This window comes from Gordionus sp. m RMFG-2023, chromosome 1 (assembly GCF_954871325.1).
Source record: "Gordionus sp. m RMFG-2023 chromosome 1, tfGorSpeb1-WG-v2, whole genome shotgun sequence".
Classification (NCBI taxonomy): domain Eukaryota; kingdom Metazoa; phylum Nematomorpha; class Gordioida; order Chordodea; family Parachordodidae; genus Gordionus; species Gordionus sp. m RMFG-2023.
The window spans coordinates 89,652,080-89,672,986 of NC_088775.1; the positions used below are offsets into that span (position 1 = coordinate 89,652,080).

At 29.4% G+C, this 20,907-nt stretch overlaps 2 protein-coding genes across 3 annotated transcripts; both read right to left on the minus strand.

Moving 5' to 3' along the window:
* Positions 1–2,210: 2,210 nt before the first annotated feature.
* LOC135931488 (uncharacterized) lies at positions 2,211–12,387 on the minus strand. 2 transcript variants are annotated; one of them, XM_065468629.1, is made up of 9 exons: positions 12,207–12,387; positions 11,874–12,156; positions 7,809–8,149; positions 6,893–7,130; positions 6,381–6,616; positions 5,839–6,037; positions 5,185–5,303; positions 4,405–4,580; positions 2,211–3,526 (listed from the first exon to the last, which is right to left on the minus strand). In XM_065468629.1, the coding sequence occupies exons 2-9, from the start codon at positions 12,151–12,153 to the stop codon at positions 2,212–2,214; spliced, it is 2,904 nt and encodes a 967-aa protein (XP_065324701.1). In that variant the 5' UTR covers positions 12,154–12,156; positions 12,207–12,387; the 3' UTR covers position 2,211. The 2 variants fall into 2 exon arrangements, with proteins under 2 accessions (XP_065324701.1, XP_065324702.1); XM_065468630.1 differs by lacking the exon at positions 12,207–12,387 and having other exon boundaries at positions 11,874–12,180.
* A 4,259-nt stretch (positions 12,388–16,646) lies between these two features.
* Positions 16,647–20,563, minus strand: LOC135931575 (replication termination factor 2-like). The gene is made up of 6 exons (XM_065468797.1): positions 20,455–20,563; positions 19,971–20,065; positions 19,678–19,926; positions 19,496–19,574; positions 18,896–19,094; positions 16,647–17,020 (listed from the first exon to the last, which is right to left on the minus strand). The coding sequence occupies exons 1-6, from the start codon at positions 20,521–20,523 to the stop codon at positions 16,836–16,838; spliced, it is 876 nt and encodes a 291-aa protein (XP_065324869.1). The 5' UTR covers positions 20,524–20,563; the 3' UTR covers positions 16,647–16,835.
* Between the last annotated feature and the right edge of the window lie 344 nt (positions 20,564–20,907).

Sequence of the window (20,907 nt, forward strand, 5' to 3'; positions counted from 1 at the left end):
CCGGTACTAGCACGGTATCGTTCTATCGAATACCAAAGCCAAAACCGGTAATAACAAGGAATCGGTCGATATCGAATTCCGATGCCAAAAATATTAATGTAATAAATATTATTGTGGAATATTTATAATTATTGGAGGAAAGGAGCAACTGAAATGGGAAAATATTTCGAAAAATTTGATTAGAAATTGGCAAGAAGATGATTGACGTTTTTTAACGATATAATATGGGAAACAATATATGAAGCTAGACCACTTGCTAAACAACGACCAAAATTTATTAAAATGCGATAAGAAATATTTTATTTTAATATACATATATATATATATTGACGGAATCACGTGGTTGAGTCCGATCTACTATATATCACCCCCCCCCCCAAGGATGGAACCATCAAGTTGGCTTAAGAATAAAAAAAATGACCCTTACTGGATTCGAACACAAAACCATTTGGGTTATACAAATACTGAACCGACTTATGGTCAAATTTTTTCCTATATGTTTGCGTCAATATCTTCTTACCGGCAATGTGTTATTTTTTCAAATCATTTTTTGAGCGCGTTTTTTTTAAATTTGAAAAAATCGGATTTTACCTGAAATATATTCTGTCATATTTGGATACTTATGAATTGTACACAATTTTGCTGTTTACCTTTGAGTCATTTATAATTTATATAAAAAAAATATAATATAAAAATTATGTTAAATTTAGAAGTTCGTAGAAATATTGTCAGAAATTCATAGGGTAGGTATCCCGAACATAACGGTATATACATTTCCGGCAAAATCAGAATTTTAAATTCTTAAAAACGCGCTCAAAAATGATTTAAAGTTGAAAAAAAAATAACACATTGTAAGATATATAAGGATAAAATTACAATTGTTATCCGATATTTTAATAATATTGGGGAAAAAAAATCATGTCTATTTCAAAGTCTTGGGGTTCGGTTTTTCCGGTATGATGAAGGATTATCTTCAAAGTTGGATATAAGGATCTAGTATTATTGATAAACGCTTGCAATTGTATTTGTACTGGTATTTTATTTAACCATATCTTCATTTCTAGGCTCGCACAATAAATTAAAAGTAAAAATTAGCATAACCAATTTAACCCTTTCATAATCAAATTTTTATCTAATCGGGCACGGGCTTTTATCCTCCCCTCTCATTTCCCATGGGCGTCTAAGCAAGCGGTTTTGACCTCTTGCGCGCAGTGGGTGGTCCTCTTAATTATTTCCTATCTTTTATCCCAGTTTGATGGGGCTTTTCATGAGAGAACCAAACGTTGCTCTGTTGTATATATAACTGTTATATATATGACGTTTAGGGCTAGTGCGCTTAATATGACGTAACACGTAAAAAATCAATAAAGTTTATCGCCATGCATCATTACTCATATAACATTATATTTTATTCTAAAAAAAATATAATATAAATTAATTTTTTTTAAAAAAAAACAATCTACCCATGTTATTTTTTCTGTAAATCTTCTTTAAATATTAAATATTATTATAAATCATTTTAAGATATATTATCAATAAATAATTTTTTTTATTTTTTAAAAAAAAAATGAAAAAAAATGGGGTTTTTATTTTTAAAAAAAATTGAAGCTATCTTCCAGATTGATTCGAAGACTCGAGGGTCATACGCTTTGAGAACAATTCAAGCACGCGTTAATTCTTCTGACAGATACGGCAGAATTATTAGCGGTTTTGATTTGGCTAAATAGGCAGGACGAATGGTTGAAAGCCCCGCAGGAACGGCATTTGATCATGGCGGCTAAAGTGGCGCATTGATTTCTGGAGGCGTGAATAACCGGGCGGCAGGGAGAAAGGTTATTCGGGCCAAAAGGCTTGGGCGCTATATTATTTACTTTTGTAGTTGGAGCGGTATTATTTATCTTGTTGAGCTTGACGAGGCTATCCTTTTTTGGATCGGATTTCATCCGAGAAACTACATTAATCGGGCTTACTGAAGATAAAGGAGGAATGACAATCATCTCGTTTGCATCCATTAAAAAACCTCCAGGTGGTATTATAAGGCTGTCGGTCGATAAAGGTTTAGCCGTCTTCTTGACATCGTGGGGCTTTACAATTTCGAAGACTTTGCAATGGTCCTCCATTAGCGTGCTGGACACGGAGGAAAGGAAATTACTCCTTAGTTCGGGACTGAGGTTGTTCAGGAAGGTCTCAAAATAATTCGGTTTTCTGCTGTTAACGACGAGAGGAAACGGTGTTAGATCTGTTGTAGGTGTAGCGTCGGGACTTATTATTTTCTGAAAAGACGGAGGTGGTGATGATAGAAGGGCCGTTTGCACAGAAACTTGGTCCGTGGCTAACAGCGTCGTTAGTACCGTGGACAGTATTGGAATTATCACTGTGGGAGAGGGAACCATTATTAATGCTAATGATTGACGGAGATGAGTTTGCGGTAGTTAGGACGTTTTGTTTGGGCGCGAAAACTAAGCGTATGGGGAGCGTTTCGTAAGAGGGTACATTGTGGGCCGGATGGGAACTAGTAACTCCCGGGGCTAGTGATATCGGCTCGAGAAGGTTTAGCGTATTCGTTATGAAATTAGGTTTGATGGCCCTAAGCAAATCGTACGATTTGGTGGTGTTGGCATGATTCGTAGAAATAGGTTTCGCCGATAATTCCTTGCCCTTGAGTTTAGGTTTTGATTTAGATTTCTTAGGGTTCTTGTCGTCGCTGGCCGATTTCTTAGTCGTTTTACTTTTAACAGGTGTCAACGATGGTAAATCAACCTTGTCAACTGTCGGGATAGGTTTCAGTTTAACCATCGAGGCACCGCTTTGCCCTGCCAACTCGGGGTGGTGCGACAATAAAATTTTGGGAATGATGAATTGAAAATTTGCTATTTTATCGCTAAATAACGTGCTATCATTATCGTTTTGGGGTGGCTTTGCCATAACAACCTTCGGAACGGTAGATATCGTGGGAATAAAGATGGTGGAGGGTGTAAGGAGTCCATTCCAGACCGTATTACTATTACAATAATATGTGTCGGTTTCGTTATTGGAAGACACTATGTTATCGGGGAAAGTCAGGAGAGACGTCTGCCGAAGAAGCGTTTCGTCGATAGCTTTACGTTCTATATGGGCAATAATTTCAATTTCCTTTTCTTCTTCCGACTTTTCCGCGATGTCGAGATTTTTGTCATCATCTTTCATAATTTTTTTAACGGGGGTTTTAATACTTTTGACCGGTTTTTTTACTTTGAAAACGTTGTAATTATGATCGGTATGTCTAATATGAGGAGAATTGTGGCGTTGATGAGAAGCGGGGCGGCAGGACTTGTGGACTTTTTTAGAGGGTGGTTTAATAGCTATGTCGTTATCGTAGGAGGAACTATTTTGTGCAGGGACAGAATTTCCTATTAAAAATGTCGAACATTTTTCCTGGTCGCTGTCTGAAATGTTGATTTCTTCCCCTAAATTGCCGTCCACTTTCCCGGCAAAGGGATCTGTCGTTGCTAGTAAGCATCCTTTTTGTCTCTCGGCGTCGTATTTCCTTTTTTCGAAGTTAGGTTTAAAAAAAAATGTAAAAAATTGTAATCGATATTTTGTGTACTAATGGTCATTTTTATTTTAAGAATACGTCCAAATTTGACCTTTTTTTGTTTTTACCAGGGGGTCCACACCGAAACGAATATCGGTTCGGATTCAGAATTAAACGGTTAAGATTCGTTTTAAAAAATAAAATATGGGGTCGGTTTGAACTCTTGTATACAAATTTATATATAGAAGTATATAGAAAGCGGCACATTTTTTTAAAATATTTATTTCATCAAATATTTTTATAAAATATGGAAATTAAAAATATTTTTAAAAAAATGTCACATAATAACAATATACAAACATTAATAATAAAAAACTTTAACCGATAACTTATCAATCAATTTTTCAAACAATTAGGACTTATCATAACTTTCTTAACATGAGGTTCGAACCGGTTTACAAGCATTTTTAGCGGTTCAGTTCGGGTTTGGGTAGAAAATTATTTACAGGTTCGGGTTCGATAAAAAATACCGGTTGTTCCTGGTTTTTTTTATTCCCAACACAGTAAGATAGAACTATCCCAACTTAATTAAGGCTTTTCATTTTTTTTCTTTTACCAATCAAATCTAGATGTAAAAAAATAGGTGTTGAAAGCTATTTTTTTTACAAAAAATTAGTTTTGGAAAATTCAACTAGTAAATATTTATCATAAACTTTGAACAAAAATTAAGGAGTAAATATAATACCACAAATACATTTTCTAACAACTTTACTGTAAGTAGATTGTCATTATATCATGATAATAAAATGGCCGAAAATTATAAGAGGGAAATAATGATGCTCGAATGTAAATAAAAAGTAAAACAGATAATAATATTATATATGATAAACTTTTTTAGCCTGCGCGTAAACATGCTTCTTCCCTGTTCACCAATGGAATCAGTCCCTTTAAAAGGCGAAGCGTTTTCCGTCGTTAAACCTTCGAAAGTCTTGTTTTCGGCGAATTGATCCCCTGCCGAATCCTTTATGACTACCCTACAAAACGTATCCACTTCTTTAAGAGAGATCTAAAAAAAAATCAATTTTTTTTTGTTCATGATAAACGTTTTATTTCCATTTTGCAAGCAATTACTTTAATTAAGACACGCAATATTGTAAAAAGTATGTAAACTTTTTTCTTAAATAACGCTTCAAAAATGAAATATTTAAATTAGAATGTACTTTTCTGCCCTCCAAGAAAAAACGTTTATAAATCTTAGGAGCCGTTAAATTAAGGCGCACGAAACTTCATAGAAATCATTTTGGAACAGGAACAAAAGGTTTAGGAATCAGAACCCCTTCCTGTTAAATTATCTAAAGATAGGGGAGTCATTTTAAAATTTCTAAGACCCGAAATCGCTTGTAATAAAAGTGAAACGTCATTCAAAATGTTGTTTGATTTTATTTCATAGATTATTTTAGATTTTTTTACTCTTTTCTAATTAAAAAACCTATAAACCGCGTGGAAATATAAAACTAATCTCTTTTTTTGAGTAGAAATTCCAAACTAGCAGAAATATAAATATTTAAATTTCCGGAGGCACAGTGATCCTACCTACCTAACCCCACCCCGCCCCTCGGCGCCTTCGAGAATTAAAATAACGGAAAGGAATCAAATTTTTTAAATGTTACTTGAGCAACAATATTTTTGTGATCATTAGGTAAGTTCGTTTTTTGAGAAGGAAAAGAAGTTGTAGTATGGCAACGGCGTTCCTTGTTGTTGGGAGACATCTTGATCTTGTCCTCTAGTCCTAAACCAAGAAGGAGGCATTTTAAAAAAGGAGGTATATAATAAGTGTTGTAATCATCACTTTTCAACAGAGCTGAGATCCCTAATCTGAGCTCAAAATTTTAAACTCAATTTAGCGGAGTTTGATGACAAAAGCAAAATCGAGACCAATTTTCTGAAAGGAGTCTGAACCTACTTTAGGTCTATATGTGCAACCAAACAATCATAAATGCCTGAACCCTAATTTGATTTCACAGTCCGTGCCTGTAAAAGACCTTCAGAGGTATTCAAAATCATTTCCGGTATAGCCCAGCCCGGAATATTTATTTTATTTTTTATAGTCGAGCCCGGATTTTTAAAAAATATATTTTTCATTTTTTAAATAACTTTTTTAAACAAGAGAAGAAATGTTTCATCCATCAAATAATTTTTTGACTTTTTAATCGATAAGTTGAAACTTTTCCAAAACCTTGTCTCATTAAATACCCGATGAGAATTTATTCGGAAAAACATATCTTTTTTTGTAAATAATAAATTTTTAACGGCCATTTTTTTACTTGCGCGATTAGACTTCCACTGGACCAACGATGAGCTTAGGAATGCGTTGTTTAGGACCGAAGACTTGTTTATGGTATCTTTGGGTTTTTGAGCGGCGGCGAATAGCGCTCGATCCGTTGAAGGCAGAAGGGATGTCAGATGGGTCATATTTTGCCCACACTTTTCTAGCTTCTCCCACGCGTGCGTGTTTATCAGGGCCTGCGATATAAAAAATAAAATATAATTATGATTTATCCCTTCATAAGACAGATAATTTTGGGATGTTACGAGACATGGACAGAGTGTGATTGCTAAATATTCATCGTTTTAATAAAAGTTTATATACATAGTAGTTCGTATTAGGATAGGAAATGTATTGAGGATTCAAATATCTAATTATACTGTTGAGAGCCATTTATAAGCTCTCTAAACGATTCAAAATTCAAATTCCAATACCCCGTGGATTCTACAGAAGGAATTTTCCTCTTCCCAGCTTGTGCCGGGTCATTTTTAAATCAAAATGAATAGTTAAAAAAAAAGAAAAATTAAATTAAATTTTAACCTTTAAATCAGTTTTGGGAGAACAAAGTATTTGATTATCTAGCAATTCCCGTGACACACTCCTCCCTTCTCCCTTACAAGGCCTTCCGACATGTTTAGATGATGCTCTATCCAAGCCAACATCATTTTTATGACCTTTATTGGTAGCAGTTACCTGGTTCTTATTGGAATCTAGATCCAAATTCTTTGAAGTGGCTAATATCGGGTGTTTCCTTTTGATCGATCGGCTTCTGATGACTAAGTAAAAAAAATCAAATTAATAATAAATATTTTTTTTCATGCGAGTTATAACTTATAAGTTATCTCATTCAAAAAAGTAAATGTTACAGTTACCTTTTTTTTAAAAAAAAATAAGGGAATTAGAGTAATTTCGATATTTTTTTAAAAAGAAGCAACGTGGCCTCTACTAGACTATATTACTATATACTTTAATAACCCTACAGTTAAGGTTATAGCTGTTCTACAAGCGTAAAATTTAACAATAGAAAAACGTAATTAAATATATATATAAACCTGAGGGTGATAAAAACCTTCTTCGTTTGTGGTACTCAGATAAGGATGCACTCAAAAACTCGTTATTCAAGACCGAAAGTGGCGATGGGGGATTTAAGCCCGGTTCCAAGTTACGCCGGTTAGAACCTGTTTTCGTCTCGAAAGCTGCTCTATCCAAAAGAGGCAGCAACGATACAAGCGGATTCATATCGTGACCGAGGCTATCGAGTCTGTGCCACGTGGTCAAGTTTATCAGGGTCTTAAAATATTTAAGATTATATATTGATTAATAAACATTGCGCTCTTTAAAAAAATGGGCTAAAACAAGATGTTCTGTCATTAACCGATATTACCTAAACCTCGAGATTTGATGGAAAGAAGTCCAAACATTTCTTCCTTATTTTAGGAAATTTCCTCGAAGGTTAGGCAATATTTGATTGGCTGAAATCCTAATTAAAAACGCATAACCCTGCATTCACAGTTAACGCAAATTCGCGGCAAAGTAGCGTTAACCATGAATAAGGGGTAATTGACGTTTGTAGCAACGCATCAGAAACTACTTTAAAAAATATATATATAATATAATATATCGAAAATTCGTTAAAATAATTATATTATTTTGCTTTCAATAATTTCTAATTTGTGGCACAATTTAACATCATCTGTCAAATGGGCCTAGCTAGCTTAGGTAAGGTTAAAATAAACTAAACCTTTTACAATCTTTAAACGTTCAATCAATGTAATGAGCCTCGCGATTTAATTGTTTTTACTATAAACATCCTCATATCGCACCAATAATTCGGGAGACCATAATATGCCAATCATTATACGAACTGACATAAAATTAGTTGTGGATCGTTTAAAAATTACCCTTTATTGGTGATGTTTTTAAACGCAAAGTAGAAGAAAAATTATATATTTTTTAAAAAAAACTCACTTTTAAATTAAGGCCCACCGGTAGGTTCCTGAACCTGGCGGGCTCTCGTCTTTTCAAGGCGTTGCGACATTTGGGCTTCGTATTGACGGATTTTAACCGAGGGAGAGGATTAGGAGGGGTTATCATCTCCGCGGATATAACCTTGCTATCCGTGCTCACCTTATTCGTGAGGGATTTCGGAGAACGATTAATTAATGGGAGCTTATCGAGAGTTAATGTGCCCGTGATAGGAAGATCGCCTTGGGGTAATTTGGACCTCTTTCTATTCTTGATGCGATCAAACTTGTCGTGCGCCGCTTCGATGATGAAAGGCTGAATTTGGGAAGATGGGTCGAGCAAATCTATTGTGGAAAAATTTTTAGAAAAAGAAAAAAGAATAGTTATTTTAAATATACCAGGGTGTCTCGAAATATATTAAGTCTTAGATACATTTGAATTCAGCTTTAGTGCCATTTTTCGGTTTCGTTCGATTAAATGACACGAGTGTTTATTTATACAATGATCTATAAGACAATTAGTCGGCGTGTCAAACCATAAGCCATCAAGTAGTATATACATCATTAGCAGGATTCTAACCTGATCGTCGACATATTTTTCCCCTTAATCATGCATTATAACGCAAAACACAAGCGTACATACTCCGAGAGGTGCATTTGAACATTAGAATTATCAAAATACATATTTGAGATTACAATTATTTTCAAAATATTAGATAATTAGACTGGCTCCCAGATATGCTCTCGAGCATAATTAATTTGGGACATTTAATTTAAATGTTCTCATTTGAGTGGCATGTATCATCATTGGAATCCAATTTGAAAACGGGTATCAGAATATGGAACAGTGAGCTATCAATATCTAGAATATCCGATGTTAGATCAATTGTATTTAGGATTTACTTTGATGACATTTTTAAATAAACGAAGCAGGCGCGTAACCAATGGGGGGGAAAGGGGGAAATTTCCCCCCCCATCGCAAATTTGACTATTTTTATAAATATCATTTTAAGCTAATAAAAATTTTACCCCCACCCTCCAGAACCCCCCCCCCCCACCAATCAAAATTTTACAAATATTTAAATATCAATTTTCCAACATATTATTCAAAAATATTAATAAAATGGAAAAATATTTAGTCAAAGAGATTGAAATCAAACGATAATTTATAAATAAGGCTGAGCATGAAAAAAAGTAATGTGTCGTTAGCAGCAATATCATTATTGAATTCAATTGATCAATCAGAGTTTATCATTGCTGCTAGTTGCATCAATAAATTATTTTTAGCTCACTACTTTGTAGAAATTTACAAAAACCAAATTTAGATTTGGTTCAGGTTATTGATTTGGCGGAAAATATACATGAACAGGTAGATACAATAAGATTGAATGTAGATAAATATAGATAAATATTTTCATAATATTTATCTAGACGTTGAATCGAAGGCTAAATTTTATGATATAATACTAATTAAACCTCGTCTAGCACCTAGGCCATTATTGAGATGAAGATAAATATTGGCTCAACTGAAGAATATTATAAAATATCCATTTTCATCCCATTCTTAGATACTTTTTTATCGCAAATAAAAGTACGGGTTTTAGATAAAAAACAAGTCTTTAGCAATCTTCAAGTTTTATTACCCAAAGATCCTTCTTCATTTTCAAATGCCACTATTGGTAAAATTAAATATTTAGAAAAATTTTATTCCTATGAGATTGATACTGAAATAAATTTAATCAGTGAATTCGAATTGTGGTACAAATATTTATACGTTTAGCTATTTTACCTGAGCATGCTATTGATGCGCTCAATCGGTGTAAAGAAACCTTGGCTCAATTTCCTAATATTTCGAAGTTGTTTTATATTCTTGCATGTTTGCCTATTACAACATGTACGAATGAAAGGACTTTTTCTAACTTGAGAAGGTTGAAAACATATATACGAAGTACTGAATCTCGGCTAAATGGGTTAGCTCTGTTAAATATACACAGAGATTTGGTTCCAACGACAAACGAAATAATTAAAAATCTTGTATTTGATAAGAAGTTAAAAAAACTTGTTAATTTAATTATTTTCTAGTCAATATTTTAAACTACTATTAGTATTTTCAATAAAAAAAGTATATTCTACTTATATTGTATGAGAATTTAAGCTGAGGCTAGTTTTTAAAGCAAATTTTATAAAAAAAATGACATTACACTTTATTTCAACTTTACATTTAAAAAAACCTTTACATTTAAAAAAACTTTATTAAATATAATATACCTAACTTGAAATAATAAAAAAGAGGCTTGTAATATCCTATCCATAAGCACGAATTAGTAAATAATAGTTAAAAATAGAAATATAATTATTATTAAATTATTCATAATTTAATAGAATAGCTAAATAAGACCCGGCCGAAGGCCGGGAAAAATTATTTCCCCCCTATAAGAAAATCCTGGATACGCCACTGGAGCGAAGATATTGATATTGAGCGATCTCATTGGAATAAGAATATAAGAATTTACTTTTAAAAAATTTCTGCGCCGTCTTTATGATACACGACTAATATCTTTTTAATTTACAAAATTATGGTTCGATTTTCTGAGCGTTAATAAAAGGTCATTTAATAATTAAATTTTTTGATAATTTAAATATTTTGATAGTTTAAATATTTTGTGTTATAAATGTCATTGAACTATTTCGTATACATCGTCCAGTTATATTTATAAGATAAGAATGTGGCTCAAATAAAAAAGGCAGACGATAATATAATTTAATAAAAACTTGGAGAAAAAAAATTAAAAAGGGCAAATAATTTTTTTGATGCAAACAGTGTAGCAGCCAAAGAAAGAATTTTTGAAACATGATTTAAAAAAAAAATAACAATCAATTACTTCCAGATTATCACATTTTTTTCCCCTATAATCATTTCTATTTAGGGGGAGATTTCCTTCATATCCTAATCCTTTAAAATTTACATCATTTTCTCATATAGCATATTCTCCATTTTTGAATGGATAACTTTGGTATTATAATCACACAACAAAGTTATAATATTACTGATAGGAACATCACCTTATTTTGTTTGTTTTCTAAGAAAAAACATCCAACAAAGAAATACCTATAATTAACTTAAGATTTGTTGTGCTAATCCACAAGTTTTTCCCTAATCCAATCCAATATTTATTTACATTAAAAAAATCAATCAATTCTACACAAAAAAATATTTAACTGTGCAATCCTAGGAACAAAGCAAAAAATACTTTGAAATTTTGTGTTTTTTATGGTCAAGATGATATTTGGCAAATTATTATGAATGATTATGTGCATAACTTTTTTTTTCATCCCTAAAATAAAAATCAGCATCTCATTTAAAAAAATGTAATTTATGGCTACTTCCTTTTAAAATACCATTTCTTTTTTAAAACATTGTAAATTAAATTTTGGTTTATTCATTTATTTTATTGAGAAATTATGTAAAATATATAACAATATAAAATTTAAAATAATAAAACAAAAACCATGATAATAATAGATTGGATGTTTTTTTTCAACATTTGAATACAATATTTAATATTGGCATAACCCTATTTAGTTAATTTTATTGAATCCATATATATAGTAATAAAATAACATATGGATGAAACTCCTAATAAATCAAGATGTAAATTAGAGTCCTACAAAATTAAAATATGTCCTAAATAAAATCCATAGGTGTAAAAAAAAAATTGGCCCAACTAGAACATTTACTTTAAATATTCAGAAGTCAGCTTAATACATTTATGATGTTTATATTTATTTATTTCTATTTATTACAAAATAGGGTATAAAAATGAAACACTTAAAAATTACATGAACTTTTTCTCAATTATTTAAAATGTTTTAAAATCTTTTAATTGTGATATTTAATCAGAAAGAAAGAAAAATATAAAATAAACTTATTTTCAAGTGACTTTAATATAAATATCATTCCAAAAATACTATATATCATATGTTTGTTATAATAAGTGAATTAAAAAATAATGTTTGAAAATATATATTATATTTAAATTTCTTTCAAATTATACATATATATATATACCCTTTTTTAAGTTATCAAGTAATGATAAATCTTTAGAACTTTTCTTATTATGGCGAGTAACATGTGATGATCCTGATAATTTTGTTTTTAGTAAAGTTTTATTACTATCATAAACATTTTGTAAATTAATTTTAGGAGTCTCCAGGACCAATGATGTCAATTTTCTATCATTAATTACATTATCATCACCCTGTTCAATATATCCATGAATATGCTTATGCGAGTATAGCTCCTTGTCATTATAAAGGTTCATATCATTAGTCAGAGGTATCTTTAACATTTTCTGATTAATAAATTTGTATGAATTTTTGAATGTATTATTTATAAAATCACTATTGCTAGAAGTCTTTATTGAATATATTATTGGGCATTTATTATTCTCAGTAACATTCATATTTTCATAATTTGAATTGATATTTGTAAGACTAAAATTTAGTTCATTTAATGTTTATTTTAAAAAAGGTTTTTTGGATTTTACTATATCTTAATATATATAGATAAGAATAAATAAAATTACTTCATCTATTATATACAAACCAATAATAATTTTTATGATGATATAATTTTGCCTCAATATCTTATTAACCCTAAAATTATTTTTTTTTTCTAAGCTATAAAGGGCATCTGATATACTATCATTTGGAGTGGAATTCATACGTATATTTCAAACATTTTCATTCCATGTTAGATGTTTATATGAAAATATAATCCCTAAAGAAATTATTACATGTTGATAGAGAGCCCACAAAATAAAATTGACCAATGATTGATCTTATATGGCTCTGATTTTTTTGGTAATGTAGTTAAAATAAAAGGTACATTATACCATGATGGAAAAAAACTGGTAAATTAGTGATTTTCTTAAATATAAAAAATATATTATCCTTAAAGATTTTTACTTTCTATTGGCGATAGTTTAAAAAAAATATTTATATAGAAATTTTAACGATAATTGGTAAAGATCCGACAGATATTTCAAAAATAATTTGCTCATTATCTAATAAAAGTAAAAATAAAGAGAATATTAGAAATTAAGCGGACTTATCAGCTGTTGAGTTTGATCATTTCGATCGAGAAAGATCTATATCGCATTACTACTTTTCTACTTGAGAAGCCAGTTTACGTTTTAAAAAAAGTGACACCGAATACAAATACAAGAACCTCTCTTTAACTTTTTTTGGTACAATAAAGATGGAACAAGTAAAAATGTATGTTATCAACATTGACAGAAACATTAAATTTCAGGGATATGTCGATATGCTTAAGATATCAATACTGATGACAATTTTTTTTATGCCTAAATTCGATATTTCAAATACAGAATGACCACTAAAACCATGAATGAATTTGCTGATAAAAAATGGACAATTAGCAAGCGTTGCTTAAAAATATTGACGAGCGTTTACTTTATTAATTCATGGTTGTTATGTAAGTTCCAAGGTTGGAAATAATCTTTGAAGTCTCTATCCCAAGGGTTTTAACAAAGAAAATAATTAATTAACAATCTAATTTATTTGGATATTTCAATAAATTCTGAATTCTTGAGAAAGAAATGATTAACAAAAATATTTGTAATAATCTCAACAATAAAAACAAAAAATGATAAAAATAATAATATTTATAAACATCAATATAAAACTTATGTTTAATAAAGGCTATGATGAAGCTAATTCAAATGGTTTATAAAATGTATAATAAAGAGAAACATAATAACACATGTATAAAAACAATATAATCGGTAAAAAATTATTACTAATCAGAATTTGAAACCGGATAGAAGACAAATCTTAGTATCCGGAATCAGAACCGATTAAGACAATTTATCGAATCTGGTTCCAGAAATGTTTTATAACAATAGTGCAAATCATTTATGTTTGATTATATTTTTGTGCAATTTTTAAAAAATATCGTTTTTGAATATTTTTTTTACCCAAAGCTTTAATCTAAAAATCATCGAAGATCACAAATTTAAAAATTATTTTTTAACAGAGGATAAAAATTTTTCTAAAAAAATTTGGTATTTTTCAAAAAAATTATTTGAAAAAAAATTCTGTTTAAGTGTGCATTCTTGAAAAAAATCTTTATTTAAATTATCTACAGAGGCCAAAAATTATTTTAATTTTGAAGAGCATATAAGACTCTGTTATTGTGTGATGAATTTTAGGAGTTTATTTTCTGTCTAGATACTTTAAAGATTGATTACCTCAACTGTGTCTGGAAAAATCGAATAAAACCCGGAATTCTAGGACCCATGTTAAATTTATAAACCGGAGCCAAACCCCTTTTTAAACGAAGTTTCAAATATTATAATTTGGAAAACATGATTGAAAAATTAATATTAAAAATTATTAAATATTGTATACAAAAGAAAAATTTTTAAATAAAAGGAATGAGTATAGAAATTTTCTAAAAGATTAGCTAAAAAAAAAGAAGATAACTGAAAAATTGTCCTAAAAAGGAGAAGCTAAATAAATATTTTTTAAAAATTTGTTAGGTTAGGTTATACAAGAATTGATGATTAGGAAGTAAGATGAACAGATCTCTAAAAAACATCCTACTGTTGTCGTAGATAACTAACCCTCATAATATTAGCTAATCTTTTAGAAAATTTCTATACTCTTTGCTTTTATTTATAAATTTTTCTTCACTTACGACTCCCAAGGGTGTTTGCCATTAACTATGGGCACGTATTAAATTTTGAAAATAGAAATATATATTTTTTAGATATAGGAATGTGCCAAAGCAAAGTACGAATTATTTGCGTTAACCGAGAAATGTTACAAATATAGTCTTAGTTAGGAAGTTCGTTACAGGGTATTGAAGCAATACCATCTGGTATATATAAACTATCATTGAGGAGATCAATTGGCGAAGGTTAATGGTATATAAGCAATATTGTTATTAATTGCTTTGTGTCGAGGCTGGCATCCGCAAATTTCTCTGCAATATAGCAAGTGATGATGCTTCTATTGTCTTTTAACCCTTACTTTATTATACCTATTCTCTAACCCATATCTATGTTTCGGTCTAGATCATCGGGTAATGTAACATTTTAAAAATTAATATTTAAAAAAATTAAATTGATCTGTTTTCTTCAAAATGATCACTGATCAAGATTAAACCAAGATCTAATATGAACAAGCAAATAAAACTTTTGAACTATATTTGCCATTAAAAAACTGCTTCAATTTGTATAATCATTTTAGTAATGTATAGTAGAGGTCCGCATTGGGCGGATTTTTGAACCATAAATTTGCCCGTCTAATGTTTTAAATTTAACCCGCCCGCCCATTAGTCTAAAAATTTTTACCAGCCCATGTTCTATCCCCCCCTTATTTCTTTTATTTTTATTTCTCCTTGTTTCTTTGTTTTCCCATCTTCTTTTATTTTGTTATGAAATTAATATATTATACCTTATTTTTATATTGCATTTGAAACTGGTTCTTACCAGTTTCATGAATGATTATATCGCGATTAAATAACAACTTTTTCTTTCCCCCTTTGTTTTAAAAATTATAAAGGTGGAAAACAAAACACCATTATTAATATTTTTTTTTGTAATAGAATTTCTTTTTTTTAATTGTAATTTCTCTGATTCGAATAAACTTTAAAACTTACGTTGTCCAAGTGATTCCATGACTAAATCGATAAAACCCGGCCCCCTGGATCCAGTCATTGACCATCCCGGACCCCCGATCACGGACTGTATTATTCCCCTTCAGACTGGGGGACCCATCGGTCCAAACTCAACACTTATTTATAAAAAATTTTTTAACCCAAGCCAGCTATTATAAAATTTAATTATGACAATTCTATCAATTTTTTAAGCATCTAATTAAAAAAAAATATTACACCGCTACAAAAAGTTTTTAGAAAATTACTATATTAAGCATAAAAAAATATTCAATTTAAATTATGGATAATTTATTTGATCAAATAATATATATGCAATTAATATAAATATATAATTGATATTATATGTAATTAATAATGCAAAAATAATAATGAATCGACATTTTCTGGATTCAAACGCGTTCTTCTTTGTTCCAAAAACCTTCCAGCAATGCTAAATCCTCGTTCAGAAGAAGCACTAGTTGCAGGAATTACCAATAATTTTCTTGCTAATCTTGATAGCTTTGGCAAATCTTTCTTGTCGTTTGCACCAAAGTAGTTTTAAATATACAAAAAAGTTTATTTATTTTAAGAAAAAGGTGTTTATTATGATACCAAAAAAGGACATTTTAATTTGTCCAAAAAAGTTCATAGGAACAATTTTTTATAAATATTTACTTGAATGATTTTAAATTTTTTAACCCACCCGCCCGTCTGCCCATTCTTAAAAAAAATTTTGCGGGCGAGTGGACCGAAATCCTGCCCAATGCAGACCTCTAATGTATAGGATGCGATGCATTCTAAGGTAAATAAATATATACATGGCCTCAATATTATGATATATTCACGAATCATTAATATTTAAATGGCAGGTGAAGTTAAGATTACTAAACTAAATGGAAGCAAAGCAAGTCATTTACCCAATTTGATCCTTATGACTTAGGGTTAATTTTTTTAAATAGAATGCATGTGTATATTATGCTAATGTTCTTATTTAATTTATTTTTCGCTATACCTTGATTTTACTTTTATTCATTTTAAAAAATCAAGCATATATTTTAATTAAAAGGGCAAATGAATAATTATTATCTTAACATATCATCTCTTATAGGCAAATAAATATCACAGTGAAATATTGCTTTGAATAACTATATTTAACTAAAATAGTAATTTGTGTCAATTTTAGTCGCAAATATAATAATTGTGTATTTATATATAAATATATTACATAATTTTAAAAAAAATACATTTTCAAAAATATTAAATTAATGAAATTCCCAATGGTATATAATAAGAAAAATCATTTGTACGTAAATTTTAAGTGTTGTACTAAATAATGTTGGTGCCATATCAAGAAGAAGGGGCCTGGGTGGATGAGCTGAATATAGATTTGTAAGCTTTAGAAGCAAAAAAATCTTCTCTGCACAATTTCTTGTGGCTCTCTAAAACAGCTGCTTTCACTATATTATTTGTATTTGCCGATGTTGATAAGGTAGGCGATGGTACGTCATTGGCTTCAGCGAGTAATCTTTTGGCTATATAAATAATATAAAAATATATTTATAATTTTTTATTAGTTGTTCATAATTTAGAACTCGTAAAATCTAGCTAATCAAATAATGAAGATCAAGAATTGATATTTTTATAATAAAAAAAGATTAATAGATAAAATAAAAATCAATTAATAAAAGTGAGTTAAAAATATCGTATTATGGTAAAAATAAAAAATTTGTGATTTCATCACACGAAAGATTTTTTTATGAATAATAATCACGAAATTTTTACTTATAAATGATTTGGAATTATAGAAAAAATTTGATCAAAAATCATGTCATTCTAAAAAAACATCCTTTATTTTAAAATTTTTCGAGATTTCTTTTTAAGCATAAAATGTCAGACTACGAGTAAATTTTTTCCCTAAATTACTAACCTATATTCAAGGTCAATGCAAGGAATTTTTTAAGCCATTTTTGAGAGATCTTTTAAGATGGCCAAATTTATTCAGTAATTTCGTATTTATTATTGAGAGAATAATGTTAGAAAATAACTAATTTATATAATTCGCGAACGATAATTTTAAAGTAAGGGAGAAGAAATACTGATAGTAAGAACATTAATTAGGCCTGTTGGGGAGGGTGCATAATTTGAGGTCTGATCCCAACATGCGATCGCGACCCTGTCCATATTAAGGTTAAAAATAAAATTAAAACAAATAGCGCGATCTATATGGCATTTTTTTAATCTCAAAATGTAAAAAAAAACTCAAGCAAGATTTTAAAAGAAACCTTCTCAAATTTTTTTCCTATTTATAATATATTCTTTTAAAATTATATTTTCCAAGAGAGAATTTTAGGGACTATTCTATATTACTTGCGAATTTTCGATAAATAAATACGTTAAATAAAGATCTTACCCTGAAGACCTCTAATTCCGAATCTAAGTGAGCTATAAGCTGTAAAATGCTGATTCAGGTAAAATTTACAACCCATTTAATCAAATACGTGTTTCATTTGTTTTTAAACATGGTGGTCATAAATGTTATAATTGTCCTCAATGTAACTGGGGGCAAATAAATGTGACAAGTATTGGTTAGATAGGCTGTAGAAAGGTTTTTGACTGCCCAGAGGAAAAATAAATTTGGCGGCTCTTTAAATATATTTCCCCTAACCCTATTTTTTTTATAAAGGACCAGGACAAAATAACCGATTTAGTTGGTCTCTGGTTTAATTCCAGGTCTTTGGTCATTACTGTTGTTAAACGGCCCGATTCCTGTCGATTCTTAAAAAATGGCCCTATTAAGATTTTATCCAAAATAATATCATCATAGATGGCAGAAAGGTTTGGTGAAATTTTAGCTAAAATATTAATAAGGCCTTCTTTAAAAAATCGACCCATATCGGACCGTTTAGCAACACCACTGGTCATAAATGAAATTAAATAATTTATTCATTTTAATTAATTGGATTTACAAATCAAATTAGCTAGAGATCGCCCATCCAAATTTGTAATCCTTGTTATCATTAAACGGCTAACTCAATATTTTAGCCATAACAATATGGCCTAAGCCTTGAGATTTCGCTAATAGATGCCCAAACCTTTGTGTCATGTCATCTATTAGCAAAATCCTTAGACTCACGTAATATTTTTCTGAATAAATCATAAAAATCGACTCAAATCGAGTCGTTTAACAACACTATATTATTATATGATCCACCATTGACCATTTTAGTAACTATTTATCGTTAATTTTTACATTTTTCTTATAGGTAAAACAAAAATAAATGGTTTAAATTTTGACAGGAATATTTTTAAATCAAAGCGTCAGAAAAGAGAAGGATTAACAGTTTTATACAGGATAATAAGAGAAAAAATAGAGGATAAATGGCAAGAAAAAAAAATGTCATAAAAACTTTTTTTAAAGGTTTTTGAAATTTCGTTTGTTTTTTTATGTTTCGATATTTCATCTCCATTTTGGCAAACCAGTGTTTGACCATTTTTTAGCTTTGTGTTGGCTAACCGTTGTACAATTTTCACTTTCAGGGCTTCCAACTCAGCTTCATCTGGATTCAAAGTAATTATATCTAGATCTCGGGAATAAACTGTATTGCACTATAATTATAAAATATTTATGAGAAGAAAAAAATTATATTCTAAAATATTTTAAAACAAATATTCAAGGTCTTGATGACAAAAGGTTATATTCATTTCAAGCAAATTTGTTTTATTTGATAATCAATAGCAAGCAAAATAAATAAATGTTATCTTTTTGATAATTAAAGTTTTACACTCTCAGCTCATTTAAGTGGGTAAAAATTTTCTTGGGACTTTAGTCATGCCCATAGCCAGGAAACTTTATTTGAGAAGGGCAAAGGTTTATTTGGGGAACAATAGTTTCCAAAAGGTTTTTTTTATAGAAACAAATTTGGAATATTAAGTTTGGTAACCAAAATAAATATTGAGCCCCTTATAACTATACATGAATGATTTTAGTGCAAAAATTTTGATTTAACCTTAGGACATCTTGCTTCCTTGATCTCTTTGAGTGCCTTCTCAGATATAACACAGCCACATGTTATTATATAGCAAAATCTAATTTTTTTTAAATTAAAAATATAAAAATGCTATAATGCAATCAAAAGCAAGTTTATTTATTTTTTTTAAATTTAATTTTAATATTTTAAAAACGAATTACTTGTGGGTGCCATTCATGTCTAGACCTAAGACTGGGCATATATATCTTGCAGAATAATTACTTTTAATGCCTTTTGTTGCCATTTTTGTATCTAATGTGGAACTAGTTGCAGCAACATCATTAATTAAATATTTTGGATTTAAGGTTAGATTCAAATTTTTAACATGCTTTAAACTTTTAATGTGAGGAGCATTTGGAATGAGAGTTTTGGTAATAAGATGATTTAAGATAATTTCTTTGTTGTATAATCTAATATAAGTAAGTTGTATATAGTTTGATAATATTTTTTTTACTTTCCTAACTGACAAGCTACAATAGGTTGTTTTAATTCTTCCTGGCTACTAGCACAGTATTGCCATTTAGCTGCCCTTTCGGCTTCTTTATCAACCTAAACATAATTTAATATTTAAAATATAGCTGTCTCTACAAAAGTTATCAGTTTTAGAAATAAATTGTTTGTAATATTCAAATTTATTGTATTATAAATTATTATATAAAATTTATAATTTTGGCTTAAATCCTTTGATTGAAAAATTTATCATCAATTCTTAAAAAATAAAATTGGTATAACATACAGTAAAGCTTACTTAAAAGATTTCGATAAGATGATAATTTAAAAAAAATTGGCTCAAGATATTTTTGAAAATCTCATTCTATTTAGACAGTTATTTAGAATTCTAATGAATAGAAGTAGAATTAAATTGGTTAAATCATTAGAAGGGTAAATTAAAGAAGTTTTAATGTAGCTTCAAATTTATTTTTAGAGCAAAATATTACTTGTTCGGGCTTTTGTTTTTGTTTTACTAATTCATCCCTTGTAGGAATGGTTCCACCGTCACAACCCATAATAAAAAAATATTTTATGTTAAATCCACTAGGAATGTAAGTCAAATATTTGTAACCAGATGACAATTGAATATTGTCAGAAAAACATGCGAATCGAAATTAAGGTTTAACGTATATTTTTTTAGGATTATTTATGATTAACATCAAGTTAAGATTTCTAACCTTAAGAATATAAATAATCTAAATCAGGAATATTTTTAATTTTTTAAGTTCATTATTCATTCAATTAATATATATTTATTTAAACCGTAATAAAACTAATTCTGGTACAAACTAAGAATCTATAAAGACTAGATAAGTAGTTTATTCTAAAATGTGCTTAGATATTCAATAAATACATTTTGTTTAAGCTGAATATCGTTATAATATTTTGGATATATTAAT